The 19,050-nt window shown below is 37.0% G+C and overlaps 2 protein-coding genes across 2 annotated transcripts; both read right to left on the minus strand.

Annotated features, from left to right (window-relative positions):
• Positions 1–1,903: 1,903 nt before the first annotated feature.
• On the minus strand, positions 1,904–4,876 carry prr18 (proline rich 18). The gene has a single exon (XM_032553517.1). It carries the CDS (start codon positions 4,684–4,686, stop codon positions 3,931–3,933), a length of 756 nt encoding a protein of 251 aa, XP_032409408.1. The 5' UTR covers positions 4,687–4,876; the 3' UTR covers positions 1,904–3,930.
• Positions 4,877–6,791: 1,915 nt separating this feature from the next.
• sft2d1 (SFT2 domain containing 1) lies at positions 6,792–19,050 on the minus strand. The gene is made up of 8 exons (XM_032553518.1): positions 18,742–19,050; positions 18,135–18,221; positions 16,607–16,692; positions 14,096–14,177; positions 13,783–13,818; positions 13,630–13,688; positions 11,386–11,415; positions 6,792–8,233 (listed from the first exon to the last, which is right to left on the minus strand). The coding sequence occupies exons 1-8, from the start codon at positions 18,805–18,807 to the stop codon at positions 8,194–8,196; spliced, it is 486 nt and encodes a 161-aa protein (XP_032409409.1). The 5' UTR covers positions 18,808–19,050; the 3' UTR covers positions 6,792–8,193.

Raw genomic sequence — 19,050 nt, forward strand, 5'->3', positions numbered from 1 at the left:
GCTGGTTTAACAGTTCAGTCGCCACAAACAGAAATACTGTCACTTCTAGGGCAAAAAGGACTGGCAGTCCTCCTCTTCTTAGTGCTGCAAAGTGTTAACGATGAAGCGGAGGCAGGACCCATCTGTTCTTCTCTCTGACACTATAAATCAGCTCCAAATAATGTTGCTGCGCTTCGTCACTGACCTAGAAAGTGATCTTAGGGCTGAGGAGGATTGCAGCGACTTCCTTTTCATTTGTTATCCAAAAAAGGATTTGCATTGCAGACAAAAAGTAGCAATAAAAGCACAAGAAAACGATGAAAACAACTGCAGAAGTAAGAAAATGAACAGATTGAAACACTGTTGCTTGCTCCTTGCTGCTGAGATAATAAAGCCGTCCATAGAGAAACAGAGTCATGAATAGCTTGGCTTCAGGCTTAAATCAGTCAGACAGACAAGGCCGCAATTGAAAAGACACAATAGACGAGGAGATTACATAACGTTTGGTCAACAAGCCAGATGATGATATCTGTACAGGAGCCACCGAGGACCAAACAGGCCCTCGTACAGACTGGTACGACCCTGATATGATCCGAGTCTGAACCCATGTGGAGCATCTGTCCTGCAAGTTGCTTTGATTGTAGTAAGGTGTTTACTCTGTTGACATGCATGAGACAGAAAGTGAAGTATTACACTGGACCACATTGTTGCAAACTTCGTGGCAATGTCTGAATATTTACAGTACTGCTTTCTACGACTGTTAGACTGTTGGTGAAAAATGGCAAATTCCAGGTGCCAATAAGCAGAGTTTGTTTCCAAAACCAGCAGGTCGTTTCTATGCATCTAAAATACAGGGAATCGACTGGAATCTCATGGAAAAATGCAATTAGATTTCCCCCTTGAGAAAAAAACATTTTGATACTACTTCCATTTTTTTCAGATTCAAAGAAATCAACAAAGCAAATGTTACCTAAGGATTAATGTGAATGTTTTTCATACAGCTTTGGTAATTAACAATCACAAAATCCTGGATGGACTGACCAGTGTAAAAAGATGGTCAATATTATTTAATTTTAAGAAATGTTTAATGAATACTGAAATAAACAGCTATTTATTGTTATTTCAACAGTTTAGAGGGTTTCATTAATACATTCAGGCCCTTTAAGAACATTCAGATTTTGGATATGGTCCAAAATGACAGAGTTTGAAACCCCTTGTATAGAGTGACCATTCTAGTCATGATGTTTTTTGTTTTTTTTTGCAATCCAAGTTTCAACCAGCTGACCCAAACTGCCCAGGTCAGATGACATTAAACTAGTAAGGATGTTCAAGAACAACCCAGGAGCCACTGAGGCGTTGGTCGATGTTGAAAACATTGAGAGTGTGAAGACTGAGAAAGGAGACTAAAACAATCACCTTCAAGCATCTGTAGCTGCCAAACTAGACAAATTCACTGCACTTCAACAGAAAATGTTTCATAACCAGAAGAGATAAAGATTCATCTTTTTGAGAACATTGATAAGACAACTTTCTGAAAGAGCCAAGGTGAGACTTTACCAACTAGCAAGCATGATGGGGGAAGCATTATGATATCAGTCGATTAGCTTCTTGTACTGTTGGTGCGTTGCACAAAGTAGGTGGAATAAGAAAGAACCATTATTTCTAAATTATTCAACTTTACATCATATAAACAACTAGTCAGTTCAAAAAAATTATGCCAGAAGCTTATTAGTGGTTACCAAATTGTTCCTACAAATTTCCTACAGATATTTGGTCAAATATTAGTCAGGTGTGTGCTTATAATTGAACACATTTTTAGCTCCCGTGGAAACACTTGATCAAGCTGCAGACTGTCATTTGTTTTCTGTCCTTCTCCCAGTCAAGAAAAGGCCAAATTAATCAATAAAATCTCAAGATTCCAAAAAAAAATACAGATTTTATGGAAGCATTTACAACACAACAATGCAACTCATTCATTCTGATAGTTTCAAACACACCACAGATGACAGAAACACCTCGTTACACAGTTACAGAAAGTACCTGAATGAACTTCCACTTGAATGTAATTATTGTTTGGTGATCTAATGTGCACAAACACACAGGATAAGGTGAAATGAATCAACACAGAAGCACAAAGGTCCTTCTATAACTTTATTTCTCTTCCACTGTGACATTGACTGTATTTTGTTTCCCGATCAGCTGTTTTTCCCTGAGCAACACATTTCCAGGGTAAAAACATAGTTATTGCAGAAAACAATAGAGAACATCAAACGTTATTTATGCAACATACCTAACTCTAAAAAAGAGATACGGGAAATAAAGTGTCCTTCTTGTACAAACATTAGTGGCATATTTAGTTTGATGTATCAACATATTTTGGAGGTAATTTCCTGCAGGAATGATGTACCTGGGCACGCATGCAGCACTCATTGGTCAACCCTGCTTAACAGGAAATCTAAGAAGCTTAAAACGCTAATGCCCAAATGGCCCCAGGTAGCTGCACAGCAGAAACAAAGAGCCTTTATGAAAATGCTGTCTGGGAAGCAGCAACAAGAAGAGACCTAAAGACCACAAATCAGCAGGAGTACAATACACAAGAAGAAACTAATAAATCTAAGCAATTTAATATGGCCAGTTCATATAAGAACTTTTTTTTTTTACTTCAAAATGAATAAGAAATTTCAGCTGATAAAATATTTGACAGTATCAATATTTTGTGATAAGGGTGAATTCAGGTAAATCGGGGCGTTTCTTTTTGTAATCAAATTTAACAATTAACCTAATGTGTTTCATAGCTTTGGGTTCTTCAGTTTATGTGAGAAAAGTTAAGTTTGTTATTTTATGAAAGCGTGGCTCTCTGCTTTATCATAACTGAGACAAAACTATGTTTGACACGTTGAGCAAATCGGCACAATTTAGCTGTAATTATGGTACTTATTATGGATGCTCATCAGTTTGATAAATAAAAATAGTAAACCATGTATATTTGCGTTGGTCTGTCACTAAAATGGTCAAAGTTTTACAAGCTCTGTAAAAAGCTGACATAATTACCAACAGCTTGATTCTTTTTTCATAACTTTAGATGAATGTACATTTCGTTAAAATAAATAAATTCATCTGAAAATATGATCCATTCTTGAGGAATAAATTAGTTATTCACAATTGTCTAGTTATTGTTGCTCTCCTTGCACTTTCTTTTCTCTGCCTACCACAACAACTCGCATAATAAACTTTTACTGCGTTCAAAAACGTGTTAATTTAAATCTTTATATCAGATCTTATGTGTTGACAAGTGATATATTTTGTTTAGAACGTCTCAATTTACCATGTCATTTGGTAAAATGGGACAAAAAAAGGTGCTAATTTAGAAAATAGATTTTATCGACAAAAGGGTTTTGTCTTGATGCTCAGATTATACATTTTGTCCTGAATTCACCACATCACTGATCGATCAATTCAACCCAATTAGCAGAAGATAAAAACCAAAGAATCCGCGCTGGGTTTCAGCCAGTCTGTGCATGAGTCGCTGATGTTCTCCAGCAGTTTATTGTTCTCTAACAAAAGGAGAAGAGAGCTCTGGCTGCCTCCACTGACCTCAGCCAATCCACAGACGCCCACTGGAAAAAAATAAATAAATCCGTGTGCAAAGAGAAACAGAGAAGAAAGTGAGAGCAAAATGGCATCTGAACTTGAACAAAGATGATTTAAAAAAAAAAAAGAAAAAAAGAACATGACTCTTATAAACCTGAACTGTATTATTGAATGTTTCTTATCTAAAAGTAGTCTTTTAGCCTGCATTTGGCATTTTAGACTTAGTGACATCTTTTTAAATCCTGACATTCTCTTAGAGTAGATCTCCTTCACTTGTCTGAAGTCTTGCAAATAAAACAAATTAGTCCGTCATGTCTTTCTTCCAACTTAATAATAATAATAAAGATTTGAAGTCAGGTGTCAGCAGCCTTTGAGGTGCGGAAGTGCTGAAAGTTTGTCTGCTTTCACCAAAGCAGCTGCGTTTTCCACTCCTTTCAGCCACTCTTTGCATTTCCTCACAACGGTCTCATCCACATCCCCGTCCTCATCCTCGTACTCCACATCATCGTACTTGTATTGATCGTTCAGCAGAGATATTTTAACAATGGCGGTAATGTCCTGCTGTTCCGCGCTGTCCGTCTTGCCGCCCGGAGCGCAGCACTTGGACGCTCCGTGCGCCTTTTTGGACGGAAAAACTCGCCGGTGCCGAAAGTCCGCGGAGGCGCAGCACTTCTGCTGCTTGGCCATCATCTGCTTCTCCAGGTTCCGCTTTTTAATAACTAGAATGGCTTCGGGAGTGAGGCTGAGCGAGAACTGGATCTCCTTCTTTGTTTCCTCTTTCCCACTGAGATGTCTGGCGGAGTCCATTGAGCTGGAGCGCCTTATTCCCAAGGATGGATCCTGCGGTTTGGGCACCGACAGCCAGGAGGACTTTCCCTGAGTCTCTTGCCCCGAACTGGGCTTCTGAGCTTGGCTTTTATTCTTCTCCGGCTGCGATCTTCGCCCCAGATTCCGCAGGTTTGCTGATGCCCAGGAACTGGGCTGTTTTCCCTTTTCGGATCCAGATTTGCCGGTTTGTACAGCCTGAGAGTGGTCTGCGTTGGCCTTCTTTTTCCCAAATAGTTCCCTGCCAGGAGAGGAGATCCGCTGTTGGAGGCTGATTGGCGGAAAAGGCATCTTTGCGGTCAGAAATAATGAAGGAAATCAAGACATAAAAAGCAGCGAGTGTAACCTGAAAAGCCCTGCGCAGAGCGAATACAGGCGCTCTGTAGGCATTATCACCGGAGCGGTGGTGCACCTGTTGTCCACACAGGCTGGAGTAACACACACACAAATACACACACATCCTGGCTCTTTTATTGTGGATCTGGTGGAGGAGGGCGTGGCCAAGAGGCGATCCAAACAAAGAAACGGAAAACCTAGTTACGTCATTTAATAGTTTTTTTAGGGCCTTCCCTAAAACAATGAGTCACATCAACCTCCTGATGGTCACAATCCACAGTTTCCTATTTATTCTCCTTTTTTGGGATTACGCAAAGTTGTGTTTGAAACAATCTCATGTAGAATAATTCATTCTATGTCTGTATTTGTAATTTTAATGCTGATCTCAATCTTAAGTTTCTCGGATTGCGAAATGGCATAAAATACTATAAGAAGAATCTAATTTTAATGTAAAATAATCAAGTTAATCTAGACCAGAGATAAAATTCAAGCTACCTAAAAAAAAAAAGAAACCTTTTTTTGTCATTTCTGTTTTAGGTTACTCAACTCTAACACCTGCATTGACAAGGTTTTTTTTTTTTTTTACAATGCTTTCATCTTGCAGTCCCCATTGACTGGACATGCAAATAAATAGTAATTGGTACCCAAGTTACTGAATTGGATGGCGGCACCATTTCTGGAGCAATGGTGTTGCCCCATGACAGGAGGGCGCCCAAGGCAGAGAACCATGTCACCCTTATCAAAAACCACGGTTACCAACTTGACAGACCATGATTGGTTTAGACTTAATGGACAATTTTGACAAAATGAGTCATTTTTCCAACAGTTGTGGTTTGAATTTACAAAGGACTTTTTAATGATTTCAGAAGAAGCGTTTTTTTTTAATTTATTACAATTTTCCACATTTAAAGCAACATAAAATGTCTGATTAGAAACTTCAACAGGAGTTAATATGGAAAGTTATGAATCATTCTTTCAAAAATTAATATGTAAAGTTGAGTGGAAGAAAACGGACTGGACTTTATCTTTAAGACATACTCCAGTTGAGTCTGATCTACATCAGTAAAGTACATCAGACTCAACTTTATGATTATGTAGGAAGGTAGTTAAGTATAGTGGTGGACAAACGTGATGATGTGAACTGGCTTTCTTTTCTCAAAGCTACTGGTGACATCACAAATTCTTTAAAACCCCACCGCATTTTCAATAAAACTACTAAAAGCAGTTTCAAAAATTTACACAGAAACAAACTCCTTCTACCATGACCAGCAGAGTTCTCAGATAGAAATCCTATGAGACAAAGAGCAGCGAGAACAGGACAGGCAGGATCTAGAGAGGCGGTTTGAAGAGGAATAGTCAAAGATCATTGTGAAAAATAAAGACAGGGAAGTGCTTTCAGGTTGAGATGAGGTTACTGCACTCAAAGCTGAACTCCTACTTGCTACAAATTGGTCTATGCATATAATTGTACTGTATTTGAAGAAATGATTACACTGTTTTAAAGTTGGGTGAGAAAAAAACGTTCAAATCGTTAAAATTTGTTTATAAAAGCATGGAAATGAAAATGAGTGACATTTTTTAAAAATAAACTTGCAACCTTGTGCGATTGAAAGGATTTAAGGTTCTAACACAATGTCATGAAGACTTTGAGACTTTACCAGGTTCAACTTTCAGACTTATTTTTTTAAGTAGTGATCAGGTTTTAAACATGCAACCTGAAAGAAAGGAAGGATAAGGAAAGAGGAAGGACACAATGAAGGAAATATGAAGGGAAGCAAACAAAAAGGAGGGATACAGGGTACAAGTTAAAAAGATAAGAGAGGAAAGACGGAGGTAAGCACAAGATTAAGAAAGGACAGAGGGAAAAAGGGAAGGACAATGACAAGTATTTTCCAGAATGTGTGACTCTGGTTCACTACCTTGGAGGAGATTTAAATTTTGTTGGAAAAGTGTAACTGTTGCTCTGAGGTCTCCATTGATGCTACAATATCACTACTGAGATAGACATAAGGGGAAAACCAACAAAACAAACAAAAAAAAAACAACAAAAACACACACAACACTGGCCAAGTTATTTATTAATCTTTGCAAGAAGATTTGGAGCACTAATCTAAAGAGGAAGCACAGGCGTGTGGGCTCCCTCATCTCCGACATAACCGCAGATTAAAAACTGGAGGAAGCAGCTGGGCCTGGAGCAGATTGTGGAGGTCAGAATGTTTCCCCCCCTTCAACCTCAAACTTTACAATGATCCAAAAATTGCAGGCAGATGAAAACAATCACAAAGACACCCTGCGTAGAATAATTATTTCATCCCTGAGGTCACAATGACGGATTTTGGTGGATCCCTGCCAAATTAGTTGCTCAAATGAGAGGAGACTGCCTGAATGCAAACCACCAGCGGCCGTGTGGGGATTGCAGAACGAGAAAAAGGAATGAAATGAAGAATCGGATAAATCTGGAGAAGGCGGCATCTTCGTCACGTTAAGCTGCAGAAACTGTTGGTCCAAAGGATTCCCATTTAACAAAAACCCACATCGCCATAATGTGAACATCTGCTCTAAAAAAAAAAGAAGAAAAAAAAGAAATGGGGGTAGGCAGAGGCACTGCATCCTCCAGAGGAGGTTGTCATGGCAACCACATCCTCAAAGGCTACATGCCAACGCAACAGAGGGAGTCGGGTTATTAGGTCATGTCAAAATCACAATGCTCAGGGAAGCGTAATTAACTGGGTCATCGCTGCATATGGCAGGAAATCACATCTGAAAGAGGAGAAGAAGTGTTTCTTTAACGATATTTATTGGTTGGGGGCGCAGCGTGTTAGAATGCACACACTTAAGACCAGCAGACAAGACACAAAGGCAGCATTTACAAATCTCATTAGCAGAAGAGAAAAAAATGATATCTTTTATAGAGATGTAGGAACTACACATCCCAGTGCATAATCAGTAAAGCATTGAGTAAAAAAAAAAAAAAAAAAACCGTCAGCACCAAACATCCAAGAAAATACTTCCAACTTCTTCTAAGAGGCCTTAACACCACTTTAAAAATCCAGAAAAACAAAAAACAGAAAGCTTACAAAAAAAGAATAATCGAAAATGTGTGTTTGGTATAAATACAGATATAATTTCATCAAGGTGTCAAGGTGTCATTGTTACAGTTTGTTGTGCATAATAAGAATAATTTTCCTGCACATGACTTGCATAAAATCTTTAGAAAGCATAAGAATCTCATAGAATCCCCTTTTCTTAAATATATTAGGCATTAGGCATGATTGGAGAAAAAAGATGATTTACAGTTACATTATGGCTAAATTGCAACTCTTCTAGCTAAATGTGAAAGGCAAGAATTCACAGTATGAGGCAGAAAGAGGTGAAAAGTGAAAACGAATAGTGTATAAACATATTTAACAACTGCTTTGCGTGTTGGGACCAGTTTTCATGGAAACTGCAGCATCCAGAGCTTTAATTCAGGCAGGTAGTGAAGCACTTGATCACTGCATCTCTGCAAAACAAATTCACACAAAAACAGCAGGGATACATGTTTAAAACATCATTATTTCTGAAATAATAACCTGAATAAACAAATCAACTGAGTTCATCTCCATGAGACTAACATCCTTTTCCACCAGCATTTGAGGTGCGGCTCGTCATGAATAAGTTAGCATGTTTTGACGGGGAGGAACTCCACGCTCTCAGTCGTGGGGTTCTCCCCAGCCCCAGGTGCGCCATGCTGAATGGTGATGCAACGTGGGAGCCTCACCATGGCAACCACGCATTGTTGCCAAATCCATCTCCTGCCTCTTTGCTTTTGCCATCAGTGTGTTGCTATGCAGACTTCACCTGACCAAACTGTAAAACGCCGTCAAGGTGATAAGGAGGCGCCGCCTGGAGGGTTCAGGGGCCGACAGGAAGCCAGTGGATTGTTTCAACATGGAGCCGTTCTTAATCCACGGCTCCTTACAGCAACGCTCGGCCATCATGGTTTCACTATTTTTAAACAACTGAAGCTAATTTTAGATCTCTATAAATAGATCTCAGCTTAACAGATTGCCAATTTCAACGACTTAAACGTTGAGATGTTCAGTAACTTTTGAAATCACATTTGGAGCCACAAATCGCAATAAAATGAGTCTGATATGTCAATATTGTTTTGGCATTTAATTTAGCTCCATTTAAAAAAAAAAACATATATACTAAACATAGGCCTGTCACTATATCAAATTTTGCTGGACAATAAACTGTCCCAGTAATTACTGCTATCAACAATAATATTGTTGTTTTGAGACCATTTTCAAATAATGTATTTATAAGGAAATAATAATGCAGATTGGTAAACTCTAATTTTGTAAAGAACACTTTCAACTGGAAATTTTAAATATTTATGAAAATCCATATTAAATATCTAAAACAAGCTTTTAAAAGCAACTAGCTTCAAACTATGCAACCTATCTTTCTTTATTTTCCATATTTATACAAAACCCTCGCCTCATCCTCCATGTTTCTTTTGTAATAGAAGGATTATTTTATTCTAAAATCTGAAAATAGAAATAAGTTTAGTTTACTTTTGTTGGCTTTCGTGATTGAAATACATTTTCTAAAATGTATTTAGAAAACATTTTTTTGCGACTCCAGTTTTGCTTTGATTTAGATGATTTAAACCTCAGTTTGTGATCTTTGACACGTTTACTTTGTGAACTCTAAAGTTTACTTATCTACTTCTCATTGAGATGAAGTATTTTCATAAGTTCTGGGGATAAAATTACTTAAATCATTACTCTACAGCTTTTCATTTAGATTCTGCTCCCTGGGTGAACCAGGTGTGTCTAGTAATATTGAACAGACTATAATCCCTGATGAAACTAAAATAACTAAATACCTCACAGAAAACAGGTTTTAGTTCCTAGGTTGTCAGTTTGTCACATTTACAAAATCAAATTTTAAAGTTTGGTTTTAGAGTTTGCTATCTAAACCAGACCTAAACAAACAGAGTCTGAGTCCAACATTTACATTATAAAACTATTTTTCCATTATGTTTGCCATTTAATTTGATTGCTTTGGAGCATTTTGCAACTCCAGTTTTTGAATGCCACTGTCCTGAAACATTTAGATGCTTCCCTGCTCCGACACACCTTAATCAAATGAACGGTTAACGACCAGGCCTTTGGAAAACTTCCTAACATGTCAAGGAGGTAATTCAGCCTTTAGATTCAGGTTTGTTGGATCAGAGGACTGAAGTTGAGGACTTTAGCTTTCATGACCCTTAGAAATTCAGATTTTCTGTTTTTCACACACTAGAATAATGAATAAAATCTGAAAATTCATTTCAATTTGCTCAGTTTTTTGTTTTGCACTCTTGAAAAATGATCAAATCTAATTCCGTCCTCTACAAGTTGCGTCGGAGCAACAGCAGCCTAACAGGACTATAGGAAGTGCACATGCAGCAGGTTTTAGTGCCTCCTTCTATAAACCTTAGAGGTTATTCAAGGTAACAAGGTAAAACACATTAAGGGATCAAGCCTATTGACCATGTGGTGCAAAGTCTCGACAGGTATGGGTTAGCGGGACCAGAGACGAGGATGTAAAGGTTTAACAGGCAATCAAAGGAGATCAGTGCACTCTGCTGCTCTACAACAACAGTGAGGATGACAGAAAGCCAAGTGATCAAATCAAAATTAAATGAAAAATGGATTACCGTAAGCAGCTTAGGGAGGGGAAAAAAGGGTTGACAAATAAAAACTGATCACAAGGATTTAAACAACTATCAAATAAATGTGCATTTCTTCGAATGAATCTGCTTTTCAGGAGGCTGCTGCTGCAGCTCCTTTGTCTTGGTTTTGTTTTGTTGAGTTTGTGTTGGGGGAGGGGGATCTCAGGGTGGTTACATGATGTCTCTCAGCTGTCAGGAGAGATTATAGGGGTCACCCAAACACACAAGGCACCTAATGGGGATGGGGGATCCAGACTGCTCACCAAATGAGACGTAACCCCACTTACAGCTGGACTGACAAAACGACATCACACCTTCTGCTCGGCTCAACCAGCGCACTCAGAGGGAACAACATATGATCAGTTTTAAACAGGAAGAATAAAACGCATCTTTACACTGTGAATCATTTAAGTTTTCCAAAAGAAAAACAAAAACAAGGACTTAAATCCAGACTATGTCTAATCAAAAATTTGCATCGAGCGTTAACCCTTGAGAGCTTACCATAAGCTCATTAAACACATAAAAGCTGAACTGAAGAAAAATATTTGTCAAATCTGTCTGAAAGAGCTTTACGGCACTAAAAATCTATTTATTTTGATATTAGGAACATATTAACATTGCAGTGCTAATGCCTAGAAAGACAAAGAAACAAACAGCTGCCATTTGTTTGATACAGACTGGTCACACTGGTTATAGTGGGCTGGATTAGAGCCATATGGTGGAAGCAAACAGTGGTAAATAAAAACATGTTTTCAAAGACGACTCTAAGCAAATTCCTCCTGTTTGTTGTGTGCGCAATCATTAGAGAACACCCATGTTGTTTCTGACAAGATTTCAATCAAATGACGCGAGTTTGATTGACGCGTGTTTTTAACATTTGAACAGCGAAGGAAAACATTAATATGGACATTTTGAAAGGTCACATGCAGACGTAGCACTGGTCTTACCTGGCGAAAGGAATGTAAGAGATGCTATACCTGAAAACACAAAAACAGGACAATAATTACTGATTATAGCTAATGAACCACTTTATACAACTTTATATTGAAAATGTATTTTTGATTATACAGTATTAAGTAGCAAATCCATTTTTACAGAATGTTTCTAATAAACTAACATTAGTTTTATTTTCCTGACATTCTGGAGTCGGCTTGGGATTTTTAAAACATAGATTTAAATCTAAAATGTAACTTTTACAAATTGTTTAGCCTCAATAAAAAAGGTTCTTGAAATGTAGTTCGTAGAAAACTATTAATAAAAGAAATCTTTATTTAATCATAAAGCATCGCAAAAGTATTCAAACCCTGTTAATTTTGTCACATTGTGACACTTTACAGCCATAAACTTCAGTGCAATTGGTTTGGATTTTAAGTAACACCAATACAAAGTAAAGCAAGATTGTAAATGGGAGGGAAAATGATACATTTCTTCAAAGTCTTTTATTAGCAGAAGTCTGAATAAAAAAGGTTTGCATATAGATTCAGTCCTTGTTAAACTTCAAGGATTAATTAAAAAGGTAGACAAGCGAACAATGACCACTTTGCTGGTCATACAATCCACAAATCTGGGCTTTGTAGAAGAATGGCAAGAGGACAGAAATTGCTTAAACGCTATGAAGTTCATTACAAACCATGTAGGATATGCAGCAAACTGGCCAGATGACAAAAATGCTCAATAACTTCAAAATTATTCACCATTTTGTAACACAAAAAAGTCCAACCAAATAAATATACCTGCAGTTCAATCAAAGAAATCATGAAAAAATTTAAGGGTTAAAAAGTAGTGAGTTACATACCCAAATGTTTAAAGATTTAGCAGTTAGTTAACTTTTTTCAGTGAACAATGATCAATAAAATGTGTTGTCATATGATTTACTGTAATCACTACATTAAGTGTTTGACAGACTGCCACTGCAAACATCATTTGAGCTCTTATTTTAATCTTAAGCTTTTTTATTAAACCTCTAAATATGTGAGCAAATGATAAAATAATCAACCAAAGACTGGACGACGTCTTAAACCGTCTTGTTTAGCAAATATTTAACCTGTCACGAAAGAAAAACAAAGCAAGATTTTTTCTTTAGCAGCTCCTTTTGCTGAATTGCTGTCAAGCTTCTGACTCAGTCATGAATTAAGTTCAGTTCCCAGCCTGACAAATGGACTTTACCCACTTTTCTGAGGGTCAGTGGTGACTTCTTACAAAACAACGGTCACACAAACGTCTGAGTGTATGTGTGGGAGTGCACCAAGCGCGATATGTGTGACTTGTAGGTGCCATGGCAACGAATCTGAGGACATAGGCTGAGAGGAGATGAAGGTAGGAAATGCAGGTGGGGCTGCATTTGCAGCTGTGAGCTACTGGAGTCACACTGATTGTTAAAACTATTGGTGGAAAATTTTCTTAATTCCAACATTTTACATGCTTAATGTTCCTAAATAAAATATAAATCTGCATTGTTGTAGGAAGGTATTGCTTCTGTTTTTGCGTCTTTTCATAATTTCTGATCAACTTCTGTCACATCACACTGTCCAAACCAGCCAGGATTTATGTGAAAAAGTAATCAGATTACTTGTTTAGAACCAATTTGACAAAATGAAGTAGGCTCCAATATCATCATAAGCTGTGAAATATCCTGTCTCAATGTTACAGCTTACGTCTGAATCCTTGAAAAGAAATTAATAAATAGCTTTAAAGACTCTAATGAACTTTTATTGATTAGGATGATGACCTTAAACAGGATGTTCATATTCAAAACCCCTCCAATGTGGTTAAATTAAAACAACTCTGCAAAGAGGAGCATGCATTTTGTACTCATTCTAGATATATTTCTCTAAAATTAAAACTTCAGTTTGTCAAAAATAAAAAATATGTACAAGGAAATCACTTTTTTTGTCCTTCTGGCAAAGATCTTACATATTTTAAAGCATCCATACTTTCCCAGAATCAAGTTTCTAGAGCGCATTTTGCTTATTTATTTTAAGACAAACAGATTAATACTGACCCTAAAGCTCACAAATTAATTTCTATACTGTCTTTAGAGACAGAAGTGGAAGAAATGATAAACTATATGGATGGATGGAAAATTGCATGGTTTAAACAAAGGTTTTGGACATTTAGTTCAAGTAAATTCAGACAGAGCAAAGTTTGTTCTGATAAGAAACAGCTGAGACCAAACTGAAGGTCAGTCTTACCAGGTCATTGCCAAAAACTGCAGAATACAGAAGAGGATTGCCAGTACATTTTTGTGCCACTGTAAAACATAAATATGTAAAAACAACAGTTTCAGTGAGAGAAATAAAGAGATCTGTGCGTTTTCTTTGGCTCTGAATTTGCTGAACTCTCACCCAAAACGCTGCACAAAGTGTTAAGACAAGGCAGAGCTGGTGGGAGGAGAATACAAACAATCATCACTTTGTTGTCACAATTACAGGAAAAGTAAACTTCAACACACAAAATTTACTAAGAGAAATAGATGTTATTTGCTACAGCAAATTTTTAACTGTTTCAAAAAGATCACAAGATAATAACCACAAAACCATTAATAAACTTTGACCTACTAAACACAAAATGGATATTATTGTAAGATAGTGTCAATATACTGAAACATATTCATTTTATTTTATTGGATAAAACCGAGGAGCAAAAGTGGATATTTACCAGCATAACAATGGTTGCTATGAGTCTTGTTGGTTCAAACATCTTCTTCAGTTGTTTTAATGGTCCCATCAAAAAACAGGTGCTTTAAAAATAAAAAAGACATGTCTGCTGTTAATAGGAAGGACAATAATTTAAAGGTACATTGTGTATAGTTTACTTTTTAATTTGCTAAAATAAGGCAGTACACATTTTCTCCCTCCAGCCATGTGTTGGTAATACATGGCAACTTTCATATCCAAAAAATAAAACATCCACACTAAACCGTGAGAAAAATGTTGCCCTCTACATGACTGTAATTGCAAACACTGGTAATATAATCATATTACATCATGAAGGATTAGAAAATGTTGACGATCTGCCAAAAGTGACAGATTGTTGGATCTCTAAGTGAGGCGTTGTGATTTATGGCCAGTTTCAGCATAGCTAGAAAACCACTGGAAAACTCAGATTGTTACAGAAGTTTTAAGATTATTTTCTATCTTTTCTTCAACTTAAACATTGATGCCCACTGTAAAAAGGCAGTATAAAGATTGTATTGGTCACTGCAGTTTTTTGACTGTGTGAAGCAGAGGATACTTCCCTCATACCGACACCAATGTAGAGAACAGCGGAGCGTAGAGCAGGAAGATCATATAATGCTAGTGTAAGGTGATACCAATTTAAATTTTTATCATATTTTGTTGTATTTATTGCAATAATGATAAAAGTGACAAAAAGTATTTACAACTTCTTTACAGTGTCTTTTAGACAAAGTATTTGTCTGTGACTACATGTGTCTTAGGGCTGCACAATGTACTGTATTTTACAAATAAATCATCATCACAATATTCTTCAAGACCCCAGTCTTAAATTTTAAAAAATCATAAAAAAGCACTTGGCAACTAAATTTTATTACATATTACAAATATTTATTGGCACCCTCATGGAGCCAACGAGATCAAAATGAGCAATCCTGAAAATACTGTCAGTTTTGGGATTTTTGAAACCTCATAAATTGGAATATACCGTTTGTTACAATACATTGTAATTGCTATCACAACACAAAAAAAACGTTGCAAAAGACTGTGAATCATACTAAAAATGGCTGCCCCTAAGTTTGTCTTAATTATTAGTCCACGCAAGATTTACTGGAGCCTCAAGCAAAGAAGTTATTATCGAATGATCAACAAGGCATATCAAAACAGAGAAAGCAATCCAAACTCAACGCAAGTGAGATGCTTGCTGAAGACTTTATAAACCATGTAATCTTTTATGGAGACTTTTATAAACATATTAAAATTTGTAGCATAAGGTGAATTCCTGTCTAGACATTGCATAATTTTAAATTTATATTTGAAGTTTTTGTTTTGTATTTTAAAAAGGACCCATAATTATATATATAAAAAAATAAAAACCACCTATTTCCTAGTTCAGCATCAATGAGCATTATCCAGAACACTCTTATTGTTTAGTGTAGCTCTTAAGCCAAGTTTCCAAAAAGTTAACTGGGTTACAAAAATCCATTAAATGGTTGAAAAAGTTGTTTTTTTTAAAGGTGATATCCAAAGGAATGATTAACTTTAAGTCCATGCCAGCAGGAGCTTGTTGTTGGAAAAAAGCATTTTCTCAATTGGACTCGATTCTTGACTGAAAGAATATAAAAGTAGTTCACGTGTAAAAATGTCTCTTACTAATTAAGCACAGAGATAACCCAAATTTCTTTTCCAAGAGCTGAGAAATTTCCCCCATACTCCACAACATGAGAACTACTCTAAAATAAACACACACACACTATCAGTATGACTAACATTAAATGGTTTGTCCAAAGGGTTCAATTTAACTCAACATGCTGCAGTAATTATGGGTTCGGCGCTTCCTGTCCATCAGCACAATGACGCAGTTAGAGCCGCCTTGCACATGATGGATGTTTTACGTCAGTGTAGTTAAAGAGACGAAGGCTTTCCCAACTGGTGAGGCACAGCTGAGTGGGTAGCAGGAATCACTTAGGTGTCACATCTGTTAGATGAGACATTAAGAGCATGTTGACGTAGATTGTGTAGACTGATCAGAAGAGAAGGTCTGCTGCCGTCTTTCCCTCGTTACTCCAACTGTTCAGTGTGACAGAGACACGATGTCCACGCACATGCTGCTCCTGCTTACTGACAGAAAGGAAATCTGTCGTCTCCGAAATCTATGACTGACTGTAAAAAGGACTCAGACATTCACCCATAAATGGGGTTTGCTCAGATGAGAGGAAATGTTCTTATTGATCTGTTTTCTAGACACAAAAGAGGTCTTTTATAAACATATTTTATTAAAAAAGAAAGAATTTAAAGTAGTAATTTCACTGTAAATCTCACCATACGTGCGCTTTAAACTCAAAGTTTGATGGGATGAAAAAAACTTACTTTGAAGGTTTTTTTTCATCCCTACTATGAATAAAATCTGAGCAAATAAAATGGCTAAACTTGCCATTAAGTTAAACAAGTCATACTTTTAAATTGATATGCTCCATTACCTACAGAGCCTTACCTGGACAAAGCTGCAATATTTCCAAGTGTGTAGAAGACAGCAAAAAGCTTGATGCCGGCACCAGGAAGGAAGAGCAGTGCCGAGCCCTGGGAAAAAAAAAAAAAACAGTAGAAAAATATCAGTGAGCTGAAGAGAATAACATCCTCACACATTCATTAGAGGTCAAAGACAAAGAACACAGTCATACTGCTGAATCAACAATTAATTATTAGATTATAACTTTTTGGCAACTTTGTGAGAATGTAACTAAGCTAAGAAATGTTTGGTGTGTTTTATTAATTCATAGCAGCATGGCTGGCTCCCTCTAGTGACAGAAAAACAAAAGATTGCTTTGAATGTGTTTATATTTGTTATTATGTACATATCTACATCTAATGGACAACTATCCATAATGAAAACTAGGAAAACAGAGCAACTAAGCACAAACTTAATGTTCAACTTCCTTCAATGTTTGTGCAGTATGCTTAGATTTTTATAAATTAAAAATATACTAAGCTATTATAGTGTCTAGCAAAAGCATTCATGCGTCTTGACTTTTACCTTACAGTCACATTCTCATGGGTTTTACTAAAATTTTAACTTTTTTCTTTAGTGTGTGACAAATATTTGTCAGTTCTTATAAATGAATATTTTATAGAGCCACATTTTATTGCAATTACAGCTGCAAATCTTTTGGGATGTTTCTTGCATTGAGCATGTAGAGACAGAAATTTTGTCCCGATCTTCTCGGCATAATCATTAGCCCAGTCAGACCGGATAGACAACCCACATGAATACAAAGTTTCAAGTCAAAATGTCGACTAGATTTGGGTTTGGACTTTGATTGGGCCATTTTAACATAACTCTGGGTGTATGTTTAAGGCTGAAAGATGAGCCACTGTCTGAGTCTCAAAACTTCTGGATCTTCTAGCATTGCCCACTATTAAGCAACATCCATGAAAAAGCAGAGAAACGAGGCTAGCATTCAGGGTGAAGTGCAACGTTAGTTTTCTGTCACATACAGCATATAGGTCAAAAAGTAAACAGCTGGTCTATCTAACCAGAGCACCTTTGAATTTGCTATGAATATTGCTTGTGGAAAACTGCAAAGATGGTTTTTGGGTTAGCTCTATTTAATAACTATATCACTAAGGTATCTGTTAGTTTAGATTTTTATTTAGTGGTATCAGAGTAAAGAGGATTGCACATAAAACAAAGTGCAAAAGTATGTGAGAAACTATGCACTAACTTGTATTTGTCTGTCATAAAATCCATTGAAGCTTGCAGTTTCAACAACAAACAGCTGCTTTTGGAGTCAGTGTGAATTATCACAATTAAGTGTGTGATACCAGACTTCCTCTATTATGAACCATATGCACCAACTGATTATGTCAATGTATTTTAAGTATTAGTTCATGCTGTGACAATCTCCAATACAATGATTAGTGCCATTTTTGCTGATTTTAGTTTAAAGTGAAAAAAAAAGAACAGGAACTTGAAGATTGTGTGCATTCTCTGTGTTTCCTCTCAGAGCTGCAGAGACACTCACGAGTATGGAGAACAGGATGCCTCCAGCAAAGCATATGACAAACCATTTCACCCTGGTGCTGAAGCTGAGGGAGCTGGCATCAAGAACCTGGTGAGAACAATGGGAGGATGTCACACGACAAGAGTAATGACCTAAAGTGAGACCCGCAGGCTTCGAACGGATATTCAGTCATGTTGACTGGAGCCAAGCATTTTTACAGCTACAGAGCACACAGGGGCGCTGTTTTTCAATAAAAGTCGGAGCAAAAATACATGAGCAAATGTACAGGTTTTGAAGTAAAACTTTAGCTGGGATCAAAGTGAAACTAAGCAGCAACTTACCTTGTGTCCTCTTAAATGTGAAAGCATGCAAAGGTGTAAACAAAACAGTTAGCATTTAGAGGTAACAAGAACATGGAAGCTAATTTAAAAGCAACATGACTTACAAATAATGTGGGGAAATACATACAACTAACGACTAAACAGAGAGCATTAGCTGTTAAATTCATAAACCGCAAACAATAAGAAAACTAAATTATAAGAAATGCAGTGTTGATAACGCAAATTTAAATGCGCTGTCTGAGACAGGAAACTATAGTTTCTGAACGGAGTTAGCATTAGCAGCTGACCTGTGCAGTTAGCCCGAGTTCTTCGTTATCCTCCCGGCCGCTCAACACACGTCGAAGCTTATCCATCGCTAAAACTCAAATATGTAAACCTGTTAGGAGAAATATTCACGTCCTAATGTCCAAACTAAACACTGTCCGTCGGTACGTAATGACTACTATCGCTGGCATCAGTAGCATTACACACTTCCTGGCTTCCTGTATGTCTCCTCAACTAGCTGACCGGGGATCAGTTTAAAGACAGTCATTATGAGACCTGTTTCCTCAGAGAGGTGTTTTGCTTACAGACCCCGGACCAGACGCTTACAGCAA

This window comes from Xiphophorus hellerii, chromosome 22, assembly GCF_003331165.1.
Source record: "Xiphophorus hellerii strain 12219 chromosome 22, Xiphophorus_hellerii-4.1, whole genome shotgun sequence".
In the NCBI taxonomy this organism is placed as follows: Eukaryota; Metazoa; Chordata; class Actinopteri; order Cyprinodontiformes; family Poeciliidae; genus Xiphophorus; species Xiphophorus hellerii.